The sequence below is a fragment of the Mytilus galloprovincialis genome, chromosome 9 (assembly GCF_965363235.1).
Source record: "Mytilus galloprovincialis chromosome 9, xbMytGall1.hap1.1, whole genome shotgun sequence".
In the NCBI taxonomy this organism is placed as follows: Eukaryota; Metazoa; Mollusca; class Bivalvia; order Mytilida; family Mytilidae; genus Mytilus; species Mytilus galloprovincialis.
In genome coordinates, this window is record NC_134846.1 from 94,281,551 (window position 1) to 94,294,798 (window position 13,248).

Consider the following 13,248-nt stretch of genomic DNA (forward strand, 5'->3'; position numbering starts at 1 on the left):
TTTCACCCAACACCTTTATTAACTAAAGCAGTTATATACAGCTACAAGATTAAACAAATACATTGGTTATTAAAAAAAATCACTTCTATTTTTTTCCCTCCTTTTTTGGGAGAGTTTTTTTTTTATGGAATTTGAGTTCACACATATATGACTTGCTAACAATTCAAGAGGAAAGGGGAAGATGTTTTTTTTACAGAATTTAAGATATAAAATGCTAAACAATACAGGCAGAAAAATTTGTCTTGGTTAGATATACAATAATAGGAAACACTCTTTAATTTGAAGGAAATTAAAAATTATCCAAAATCAAAATCATAAACAATAAACACTCTAAGGGGGATTGACAATAATTATACTGATCATGGGAATTAAACCTTTAAATGTATGACTTTACAAAACTTCAAATTAGTTACAATGGAATCTCTTCTAAATAATGTTCATTATAAGGACTACCAAGCATTAACATCTAAACGTGATTCTTGTATAGAAATGACCATATATGGAAGTGAAGGTGGTTCTTTTGGAGTTATATCATCAATAGTGTTCACTGAAAATCACAATGACACAGGTGTCCTTGACCTTCAAATATGCTAATGCATAAAAAGTTCTGCTTTAGAAATTCCTATAGTGAGATGTGCACAATTATATAGGAAAGATCATTTACAAAGAATAAAATATAATAGTTAGAATTAATACAACATTGAGAATATACTAGAAAGTTTGGTAATATGGTATGACTGTTAAGTTTCTTGTGTAACTTTTATATCTACAATGTTCTAATTAGAATCAAGTTATATAATAGATTCATAATGACAGCTTATAAATAAATACATCATCATTTACTGACAACTTTATAGAACATTCATCTTTCTGAAACAATGGGGTACAGCCGTGTACAAAGTCTGATTGCTGCAATCATCTGTCAAATCTCATTACCATCAACTTAATACCAAGTGTTAATATTAATGTGATGAGAAATAGAGGCTTTTCACCGTTAAATTCAACCTACACCAGACTTTGTCTCTCTAACCTCGCCAGAACTCAACCATTATTTCTTATCCCTATACAAATATTAATTGATCCTAGTGTGGGCCATCCTTGTAATGTTGTTTTACATCAACAAACTTCTAATTGTTTCTTCTTCTGTTGGTATGTAAATCGTTTGAACTTAGTTGGGCTATGTCAAACTTTACATGACAATGGACACCCACGTTACAATTATTTAATGCCCATTAGACGTTGGTTACAAAATAAAAACAATACAGCATATGGTTACAACATAAATAAAATCCTACCGTCTCAGGTAACAAAAATATCATCATAAAAATAAATCATTTCTGTAAGCTCCTACATTTTCAGTATGATGAACAAAAATCAGAAATTAAATCTTTTGTTTAAAATGAAGGAAATTACAGATGAATAAAACATATTTACAAATCTACAGAATGCTGGACTTCTGACCGAGCATTTAAATGTTGGTTATCAAGGAATATATACTGTTGGTCTTGTACATGTAATATACAATAATCAAACAATACTGGCACACACATTTCTTAACAGCCAGCAACCATATATTAGAAAAACATTACAAAAATCTTTTCAGCCTAGCTAAAACCTTCACAAACTTAAATCTCTGAAGTGTTTTTACTCAAAAATTCAGCAAAGGTAAACCTTCAAACATTTTCACTTTAGTAAGGTTTATTTCAGAGAGTTTAAATCTCTTAAGATAATTGGACTTATATAAATTCAGTTAAACCTCTGAACATTTAAAACCTGGCTATTAGAATGAATAAAAGATATGATTTTTTTATTCAAAATTCTTAAAAGATATCTGATTTTTTATTCAAAATCCTAGTGATGTCATTGTTATTAATATGAATGTCCTTATAAATGCTTCAATTAACTTTGCTTAACAAAAATTAAAATGATAAAATAAAAATACAATCAAATTGTATATTTGAAATTTCCAATTCTTTTTTATATTTTGCATTGGTGATTTACCAAATTTTCCCAAATTATTACTTAAAAAGGTTTAGATAAAATCATATGAGAATATACACCAGTTTATTTTGTGTCTGATGTTTCACCGTGTAAAACATTGTAGCTCTAAATCTACTGAGAATCTACTGTTCAATCTTTGTATGTAAAAATTGGCTAAAGAAGACTCCCGTAAGATATTAAAAAGGGTAAAAATTACTATGGTGCATAACGAAAAGTAAATGTGTGTAAAACCTTAATTGAATTAATCACTAAAATCAATTGGACAAATAATGTTTGATTAAAGATGTTACAAAATTCCTTTTCTCACAAAATATCTCACTGTTTTTTTAATAAACATATAAATAGTTTTTTCTCCATTATGTCGACTGAAAAGCATGAACTAACTCTCATTTAAACAGACCCATCGGGCGGGCCCTGAGATTTCAGCTTTTCTATGTTGATGGAACACGCTCTCTTCACCTGCGTTAACGCTGGACTCTGTGAGAGGTTACGAGGACTTTTAACCGTTGATATCTCTGTTACAGATTCATACCCATGGTGTCCATCCTTCATAGAGGACTGCTAAGTTGTCGAGATTTGTGGCGTCTTTTATAATGAAATCCACCTGCACAGAAAAAATATAGGTTTAGAAATAGTCATTACAACTTAGGGATAATAACATCTGATATGAATGTTGTAACTTCAGGCAAAAATCAATTTATTAATGGAAACCTTAAATTCAGTGGTTTTCTAAATGAGAAAAGAGATAAAACCACAAATAATCAAACAAAAAAAATATCAATTTCAACATTTTTTGAAAGTTCTAAATCTATAATATAATGTTAGCACTGATGATACTTTGAATAATTAATTTTCTTGTCAGTATTTCACTCTTGTATGAGTATTAATGTACACAGTTACTCCAAAGTATATTTGTAAATCAAGTTAATCTTACCTGTTCAGCAACAGTAAATCTTTTGTTTGGGTCCGGATCTCGTATATTTGTAAATAAGTTAATCTTACCTGTTCAGCAACAGTAAATCTTTTGTTTGGGTCCGGATCTCGACCATCCAGTTTCATTTTTACTCTTCTCCAAACACTGACAGCATAGGAATTTCTTTCTTGGATGGCTACAATAATTAATCATAAAAGACAAATAAAATGGATGGCTACAATAATTAATCATGAAAGATAAATAAAATGGATGGCTACAATAATTAATCATGAAAGATAAATAAAATGGATGGCTACAATCATTAATCATAAAAGACAAATAAAATGGATGGCTACAATAATTAATCATAAAAGACAAATAAAATGGATGGCTACAATAATTAATCATGAAAGATAAATAAAATGGATGGCTACAATCATTAATCATAAAAGACAAATAAAATGGATGGCTACAATAATTAATCATGAAAGATAAATAAAATGGATGGCTACAATAATTAATCATAAAAGATAAATAAAATGGATGGCTACAATAATTAATCATGAAAGATAAATAAAATGGATGGCTACAATAATTAATCATGAAAGATAAATAAAATGGATGGCTACAATCATTAATCATAAAAGACAAATATAATGGATGGCTACAATAATTAATCATGAAAGATAAATAAAATGGATGGCTACAATAATTAATCATAAAAGATAAATAAAATGGATGGCTACAATAATTAATCATAAAAGATAAATAAAATGGATGGCTACAATAATTAATCATAAAAGATAAATAAAATGGATGGCTACAATAATTAATCATAAAAGACAAATAAAATGGATGGCTACAATAATTAATCATAAAAGATAAATAAAATGGATGGCTACAATAATTAATCATAAAAGACAAATAAAATGGATGGCTACAATAATTAATCATAAAAGATAAATAAAATGGATGGCTACAATAATTAATCATAAAAGATAAATAAAATGGATGGCTACAATCATTAATCATAAAAGATAAATAAAATGGATGGCTACAATCATTAATCATAAAAGATAAATAAAATGGATGGCTACAATAATTAATCATAAAAGACAAATAAAATGGATGGCTAAATAATTAAGTCTAAAAGACAAATAAATGGATGGTTCAATCATTAAATAATCATAATCATCAGCAACAAAATCTTTACCAGAATCAAGATTAAGAATAAACATAAATTGTGATGAAACTATGTGATTTTTGAACAGTGTTCTTTTTAAAATTGTGATGAAACTATGTGATTTTTGAACAGTGTTCTTTTTACAGTGCTCAATATTATTCAATAACTTTATAATATTTTCGAAAAAATATGCAATCATCAAAAAAAGATCAACTATAAAATCATGTGTAACTTTTGATTGGACTACAAAATCATGTGTACATTTTGATAAGACTACAAAATCATTAGAAAAATTTAGTAACTTATTTCTATTCTTTCCAATATATATTCTTTACTTGTTTTCTCAGTTTGTCTATAAATTGTACCAAATCAACTTCTATTCTTTTGCATCCAATAAAGCTCACACAAACCTCTAACAGATATACCATTTAGAACTTTGTTGACACATAACAATGTCTTGCCTGCTGCAATAATTAAATTATCATACAGTTGCTCAACATGAAGTCTGTTATTATAGTAGTTTTACTTGAGGGAATGGTTTAACAATAAGGAGGACAAACCAACAGTTAACTTCAGATTACTGACCTTTTCCTGTTCTAGGATCTCTGGTAACTTTATCTGTTCTCTTTGTACTGGATCCTGAAAATATTATTCAATTTATTAGTCAGAAGACAAAGCCATCTCATCTTTTGGTAAATTTGTGTTTTTACAGCATTTAACAGTAACAGTGTCTAATGTTGAAGTTTAGACAATATATCATTGAAAAATAGGAATAATTCATTTCTTTAATCTGTGGTCTGCATTAGAGTTCAAACGAAGTATACAAATTATCCATTACTGTACAAATCATTCAAAAAATATCTCTTAACAGAATAGGTAAAGTTTATTGTGCACTTATCCTTTTGCTACAACTTTTTATCAATTTTAGTGTTTTGATCCTCATTTACAAGGGATTCTAATATGACGTGGTTCTTTCGCTTTGTGAATAAACCTATGCTCTAAATCCAATGAAATTTGTTTGCACATGCTTATATTGACTACTGCAGAATAGTGAATTTTATCAAATTGGCATGCATTTAATATATTTTATTAACTTAAAACAGGTAAAAACTATTAAATGATGCACATGTTTTTACTAATTCATTTATTATGAATGTAATGTGTTGCAATTCGAAATTGATGTATTTGACCTAGATACGACAACCGTTCATGCTGGATGTTCAAAACTCAGCCCTTTGAAAATGATATTGCCAGTCGTTTGCTTGTTTACAAACAAAAATGGGAGGTTCATGGAAGAGCCTACACTAAAGCAGTACACTTATACACATTAGACATAGAAATTACCTTAACTGTCCTAATCAGAATCGAAATAATTGATGCAAGCTATTCTTTATTGTAGTTTTAACATGGGTAGGCATAATATTCGTGTCATTTAAGCCCTCACTGCTGGGCAAAAATAATAACGAATATAATGCCTACCCATGTTAAAACTACAATTAAGTATAGCTTGCATCAATTATTTCTTAAATAAACCAATGGCTTATAAAATCATTCTCTCAGCAATTAAACCTATCTGTAAAATGCCTTTCAAATCTCTATGAACAGGGTTCACTATGAGATAGGTTTAATGACCAGAAATTTTAGCAAGCAATCCTGGGTGAGAGCTTCCTGGCGGAGTGAAGTCTCTAGGATTACTGGATTTTCTTACTGAATGAGTAGGGTTGACTATGAATTGGATGTACTTATGTACAAGGTTCTCTATGATATAGATTAACTCACCAGAAATTTTAGCCAGCAATCCTGGGTGAGGACTTCCTGGTGGAGTGGAGTCTCTAGGATTACTTGATTTTCTTACTGGACTCAGTAGGTCTTTTGTTGATGGTCTTTTTAAGGTCACTGGAAAAAAACAAATTTCAATATCAATTTTCTACCTTTTCACAAGAGATCAACCTTTGAAAACTTTATACTTTTATGGGAAAATTATAGTTCAATACAATGACAAAAACATGGCCTTTGCATTCATTGATGCTTTATCTTCTTAGGTTGAAAAATGCATTTTATGTAGTTGACTCATATACAAATAGTTTATGAATAAATCTTCTAGAGAAAGAAGCTTACAACTACATAAGACCCACCTATAGTAAAATTTAAAGTAAAACATATTGGGTTTGTAATAGTAGCATACTACTACATAAGACCCACCTATAGTAAAATTTAAAGTAAAACATATTGGGTTTGTAATGGTAGCATACTACTACATAAGACCCACCTATAGTAAAATTTAAAGTAAAACATATTGGGTTTGTAATGGTAGCATACTACTACATAAGACCCACCTATAGTAAAGCATACCACTACATAAGACCCACCTATAGTAAAATTTAAAGTAAAACATATTGGGTTTGTAATGGTAGCATACTACTACATAAGACCCACCTATAGTAAAATTTAAAGTAAAACATATTGGGTTTGTAATGGTAGCATACTACTACATAAGACCTATCTATAGTAAAATTTAAAGTAAAACATATTGGGTTTGTAATAGTAGAATATCACCACCCTCCAAGGTTATGTAGAGGATAACTTTATGAACCCTTATTCATCAAATTATGAATATCTGACTGATTTAATCTCCCACCCTGGGGTAGTTCATACCTGCAGTAAAATTCTGTATTTCTGACTGATCTAGTCCATCACCCTGGGGTAGCAATGGTGGAGCTAAGTTGACTAAATCATCATATATCCTGTAAAAATAAAATAAATTAGGACATGAGTAAGTGTCTAGTGGCACAATGCCCTGCTTCAACTATCTCATTTCCTAGTTGGTGGAAAGAACTTTGAAATCAGGGTCAAAACAATTATTTTGACATGTATATTAGAATGTTTGCTTCATTTTGAACATGCATATTAATTTTCATCTTCTTGGGATCACAAACAGATACATAATTTCCACCATAGGAGGGCATGAAATGAGCTGCGTTGGATAGAAATTGACCTGATGCAAATAAATATCAAAATATCTGTTAAATAATTTTGGTTTGACAAAAATCTCTATGCAAAGTCTGCAACTCAAGTCAGACCAACATCCATCTTTAATTTCACAGATTCAATCAAAGTATTAGCAATCTACATGTATATGTGCACTTGCATTAAATCAAATGATACTGCATTGTGTTAGATTGTTGTTGCATCTCAAATTCTTAGTTTAACCATGCATAGGTTCATACTTAATAAACTACACGGACCAAAAAATGCCATCACAAAGGCTTTTATTCTGTGAAAAAAGCAATTTGAAACAAAACATGATCTGATCTATATCTCATTATACACTTTAAAACCAAACATATCTACAGGCATTACTTATGAAAGTCAGGACAAATATTGCCAATCAGAATTACTTAAGAAAGCTTGATTTTTGTCGAGCCAATGTGGTTGAGTGGTCTAGCATGCCAGGCATAGTGCAAAGCTATTTGGTACCACAATTTCTTAGTAGCATGAGTTCAGATCACTGCCAGGGAATAAACAAAACATTGCAAAAGCAAATTAACAGATTTAATATTGACAGGCTTTTATATAGACAAATAATATATATATATCTTCATGCTTTATATACCATGTACCGGTAAGACATGAAGTTATATATATGGATATAGCTATTTTTAGATACTTACAGAGTTATTTGTCCAATGAGAGAGTCCACCATATCATCTGCCTCTGCCATTCCATCCTTTGTGATATCTTCAGTTGTTACTATTTTTAAGGCAGTGGTAAAATTTTCAGAAAAGTTTTTATAAGTATTGAGATAGTCCTTTACAACAGTGGTTGTACTGTAACCTTCTTCTAAACCAAGCTCTTCTTGCTATAAAAGAAAAAAAGAGTTCACTTGATAAATGCCTGAAAGATCCTCTCTAGAGCCTACAAATAAGTACAGAAAGGTCCCCTCTGGAGCCAATTTGAGCCTTCTAAGTACTGCATACTGTGGATTCATTATTATTCCTTGGATAGCAATTTTTTGTGGGTTTCATGGGTACAGGTGAACCACAAATTCAAATGTGCAACGAATAACATTTTTTCAGTAGGCTTAGTATACAGAGATTGGCAAAACCACGATATCAAATATCCATGAATATGCAAGTTTTCAGCAATCAGTGGGGTCTGAAATGGTCATATGGCCAAACTTATTAGTAATAGTTATATATATATATTGTTTACTTTTAGTCAGTGAGGTCTGAAATGGTCATATGGCCAAACTTATTAGTAATAGTTATATATATATATTGTTTACTTTTAGTCAGTGAGGTCTGAAATGGTCATATGGCCAAACTCATTAGTAATAGTTATATAGATATATATTGTTTACTTTTAGTCAGTGAGGTCTGAAATGGTCATATGGCCAAACTCATTAGTAATAGTTATATATATACATTGTTTACTTTTAGTCAGTGAGGTCTGAAATGGTCATATGGCCAAACTTATTAATAATACTTATAGATATATATTGTTTACTATTAGTCAGTGAGGTCTGAAATGGTCATATGGCCAAACTTATTAGTAATAGTTATATATATATGTTGTTTACTATTAGTCAGTGAGGTCTGAAATGGTCATATGGCCAAACTCATTAGTAATAGTTATATATATATACATTGTTTACTTTTAGTCAGTGAGGTCTGAAATGGTCATATGGCCAAACTTATTAGTAATAGTTATATATATATATATATTGTTTACTTTTAGTCAGTGAGGTCTGAAATGGTCATATGGCCAAACTTATTAGTAATAGTTATATATATATTATATGTTATTCAGGTCTCAGACAGGGTATATACTGTGACATTCCCGGCTTAGAGTTTATATCCCCTGAGCCGAAGGCGAAGGGGATATAAGCCCTAAGCCGGGAATGTCACAGTATATACCCTTTCTGAGACCTGAATTACACATATATTACGGATTACCCCTGACTTAATGTTATTTACCAGTGCAGGTATTTGTTGACAACACATATATATTGAAAAACCCAACCTGATATGTTCGGCATACTTGAAGGATTTTCTAATTTGCCGTGAACATAATTTTATCGTGTATGTAATAATTTATAATAACACTTTTAACATCAAATTAAAGTATTAAAAGTGTTAATTGCGTGATTTTGTATCAAAAATGTATTATTGACTGAAGCACGTCATTATTTTCCCTCTGTGAACCTCTGACAGTCTGATAGCTTATGACTACGTCACATAGTAACCGGTGTTATGATGACGTTTTTGAGGTTCCAATTGGGGATAAAAACGTTGTATATACCCCGGCAGTTTCCTGAATATATACTGACATCTCTGTGTTGTTATCCAATCAGAAACCTCGACACATTTGTAATCCGTAATATATATATATTGTTTACTTTTAGTCAGTGAGGTCTGAAATGGTCATATGGCCAAACTCATTAGTAATAGTTATGTATATATTGTTTACTATACCTTTGCCATGGATTTGAGGACAGTTCTAATTTCTGACATCAGTTTATGGTGATTTGTCAGGATGTTTTTGATAGTTGTCACTTCTGTCTTAGTAGCATCCTACAATTAAAACATGTGTAAAATATTTACAGAAGTTGAATATAAATAATATATTAAAAACCAATTTTTCAGAAAATAATATCCACATCAATTTTCAAAGATATTCATAAGTAGCTACTTCCGGTTGAAATCAAAGCTACTATTGACAACCAATGATTTTGAGGTTTGTGCATACTGATTAAAAAAATAATGTTTTATGTATACTTTTGTCTAAAATAAGGGAGATAATTGGTTACTTCTGGTTTAGCAAATGTCACTGCAAGTCTTTTATGATAGCTTTATTCAAATAGATTAAAAGAAAAATGATTTTATATATTTTTGGCTGAAAAAAAGGAGATAATTTTCTTCAACTTCAGGTTTAGAAAATGTCACTTCCAGTCTCATATAATAGCTGTATATACACAGATTTCAAAAATATATGGTTTATATATGCTTTTGTCTATAATAAAGGAGAACAAGAATGTGTCCCCAGTACACGGATGCCCCACTCGCACTATCATTTTTTATGTTCAGTGGACCTTGAAATTGGGGTCAGAACTCTAATTTGACATTAAAATTAGAAAGATCATATAATAAGGAACATATATACTAAGTTTCAAGTTGATTGGACTTCAACTTCATCAAAAACTACCTTGACCAAAAAATTTAACCTGAAGCGGGACGAACGAACGGACGGACGAACGAACGAACGAACGAACGAACGAACGGAGCCACAGACCAGAAAACATAATGCCCCTCTACTATCGTAGGTGGGGCATAAAAATTAGCTCCTAATGGTTTATTGATGGTCACATTTGGTCTAAATTATGATAGGTTTATATGTAGTTTTCCATGATACCATTGATATATATATATAAGTATTATCCTAGATATATCCATTTCTTTCTTTAGTTCTGCTTTCTCCTGGTTTATTTTTTCTTTTTAAGTATTACCCTATATATATATCAATAAGTATTATACTAGATATATCCATTTCTTTCTTTAGTTCTGCTTTCTCCTGGTTTATTTTTTCTATTTATAGTATTACCCTATATATATATCTATAAGTATTACCCTAGATATATCCATTTCTTTCTTTAGTTCTGCTTTCTCCTGGTTTATTTTATCTATCTCACTTGCAATGTCAATGGTACAGGTTTCTAACCAGCTCTGAGAAATTCTATTGTCACCTGGTGGCTGAAAATATACAATAATTAGATGTTTAAATCTTAAATGTCATTCCTTCCATCTTCTGATTGGTCAATTTTTGCATTTATGATTACTTAGAATTTAATGATGGTTGTTTTTCTTTCTCAAAACTTAAATCTTTCTTATAGAGTAGTATTAATGACCATAAATTAATTCACAATAACCTACAAGTGATGATGTATTTTTGGGCTATTTCATGGTAGCATGATTTTATTGGTGGAGAAAGGCAGAGTGTTCGGAGAAAACAACGTAACAGACCTTCGATACGGAAACTAACACCCCTAGTCAATTAAGGGTTTAAACTGACAACCCCAGTGTTGACTAGCTAGTGATAACAGTAGTTACTACTAAGACCACTCGGCCACTGAAGCCTCCGTGGACGATTTGGAAAATGAGTATCTGGTTAATGGTGGCCAATGAAGTATTGTTAGTACCTTAGTATTCATCAGAAGTATTTCCAGGTCTGTCACTGTACTGTGTGTAGATTCTGTGATTACACAACTTTCAATACATCTGAAAAAACAACAATTTATCTTGCTCAGTACTATCTTTACACAACTTTCAATACATCTGGAAAATAACATAATGTGACTTTCTAAGAATTTTTTTATTTTGAGTTTGTTTGTTTCAATTTTTCAAATGATGAAAATACTACTATTGAATAGTAGAAGTATTCAAAACCTCAGATAATTTTATTTGTGTAGTCTACATTATCTATTTTGGCAGTGACCATTTCATTGATCATCTATTTTAGTACTGCACATTTCACTGTATAACAAAATTTGTAGTGAACATTTCATTGGATAATTATTACAATGCTGACCATTTCATTAGATATCTATTTTAGTAGAGATTAATTATTCATTTGATATCAAGGGCAAGTATTCCCGGACACAAGCTATGACTCACCTGTTTATAAGAGTTAGAAAGTTACTATCAGAAGCTACGGCCTCTGGTGTCCTCGTCCTGAGGGCCTCGAGATGGAGAATTCCCTGACACAAGCTTACAACTTCTGTACTACACTTCATTTCCTCCTAAAAAAAGTAAACATTGTCATTTAGAATTAGTGGAATATTGATATACCTGCAAAGTCTGATTACAAAATTGTATTAACAATTTTTCAATAACTGCATAGCAAATAATTTTGACTCACCACACCACATGAACTGACTTAATGACAAACTAGTACATTGCTGACTCCACCACTGACAGCACCCTTTATTTTCAAAGATATCGGACTGACACATTAATCTGATATTAATAGGTTTCACACGCAAAGAGGTTTGCTTGTTCATATCTTTAATTATTATATAAAATAAAAGTCAACAAAGCTCCATCAACTTGAAAGTAAGGCAAAGGCTGTCTTTAATCTTCCAAACAGGTATAGAGATGTTATTGTCCCTGGATTGTATTTATCAATCAAAGGTTTAAGAACTATTAGGACCAACTATATTTCTTTCAGTCTTCATATACTGTTAAAATCAGAAAATAAAAAAACTGGTTTTCCTATACAACTTCATACTGTGATACCTCTAAAACTGATGAGATCACTTTAATTGGTTGGATAAATAACTTCTTTGGCTCTTTCTTCAGGAAATATTACTCTCACTTTGCTATACAGCTTTACAAATCAAGGGACTATAGGCTGTATCGAATTTTCCTTTATCATGAGGTCAGCTAGATTTATTAAATCTAAATGTTTTGACTGCATCATTTTTTCTCTTGTTATTCTATATCTAATGAAGATTACGAGATTAACAAACCTCAAATACATGCTTCCTGTAGATACTACATTCCTCAAACTGTTGCAAGACAAGATTTAATGACGGGTTGGCTCCAGCTGCCCACTTCAATCGTTGTATAATACTACTCTCTAACTGTGTGTAGTGAGTCTGACAGGTACCCAGACCTGATTCCTGACTTAACAAGCTCTGCATGCTCTAATAAAATACAAATTAAATAAAGGTCTGTAATATTACCCTTCACTGGTATACAAAGAGTCTGACTGGTTTACAGATTACTATCTTAACTGCATACTCTAATACAATAGTGTTGATAAAAAGTTTGCATACATTTCTACATTATTACTGTATTTGAATAATATGTTCAAGCCATTGAAGTGTGTGTGTATGTGTGATGCATTTTATATCAAAATAACAACAACACTTTACATTCAATTTTGATCTGACGTTTCCCTGCATAACATCTGGTATCCACACCAAGAAACTGTACCAGCACAAAACATAGGAGGATTGGTTCAGCAGCTACATATGATGTAATTATATTTCATTTAACAATTGACTTTATAAATTACAAAGTTTGTCATCCCTTAGTTGTACAGAATTTGTATTGGAATATCAGTTTTGGTCCATTTTTCCGATATTTTATAA

General features: G+C 30.8%; 1 protein-coding gene across 3 annotated transcripts in view; it reads right to left on the reverse strand.

Moving 5' to 3' along the window:
* The window catches only part of LOC143046419 (serine/threonine-protein kinase SMG1-like), a 141,516-nt gene continuing 128,268 nt past the window's right edge, over positions 1–13,248 (reverse strand). For 2 of the 3 annotated variants that reach the window (XR_012969160.1, XR_012969159.1), the window contains exon 65: positions 12,696–12,798. Coding sequence is in view for 1 of the 3 variants with exons in the window: in XM_076219583.1 (XP_076075698.1) it covers positions 2,528–2,605; positions 3,004–3,110; positions 4,683–4,736; positions 5,877–5,993; positions 6,753–6,841; positions 7,769–7,956; positions 9,572–9,670; positions 10,724–10,846; positions 11,293–11,371; positions 11,768–11,892; positions 12,622–12,798 (1,236 nt within the window). In the remaining 2 variants the exon portion in view is untranslated. Of the gene's footprint in view, positions 2,606–3,003; positions 3,111–4,682; positions 4,737–5,876; positions 5,994–6,752; positions 6,842–7,768; positions 7,957–9,571; positions 9,671–10,723; positions 10,847–11,292; positions 11,372–11,767; positions 11,893–12,621; positions 12,799–13,248 lie in introns of those variants that run through there. The other variant, XM_076219583.1, reaches the window with a different exon arrangement.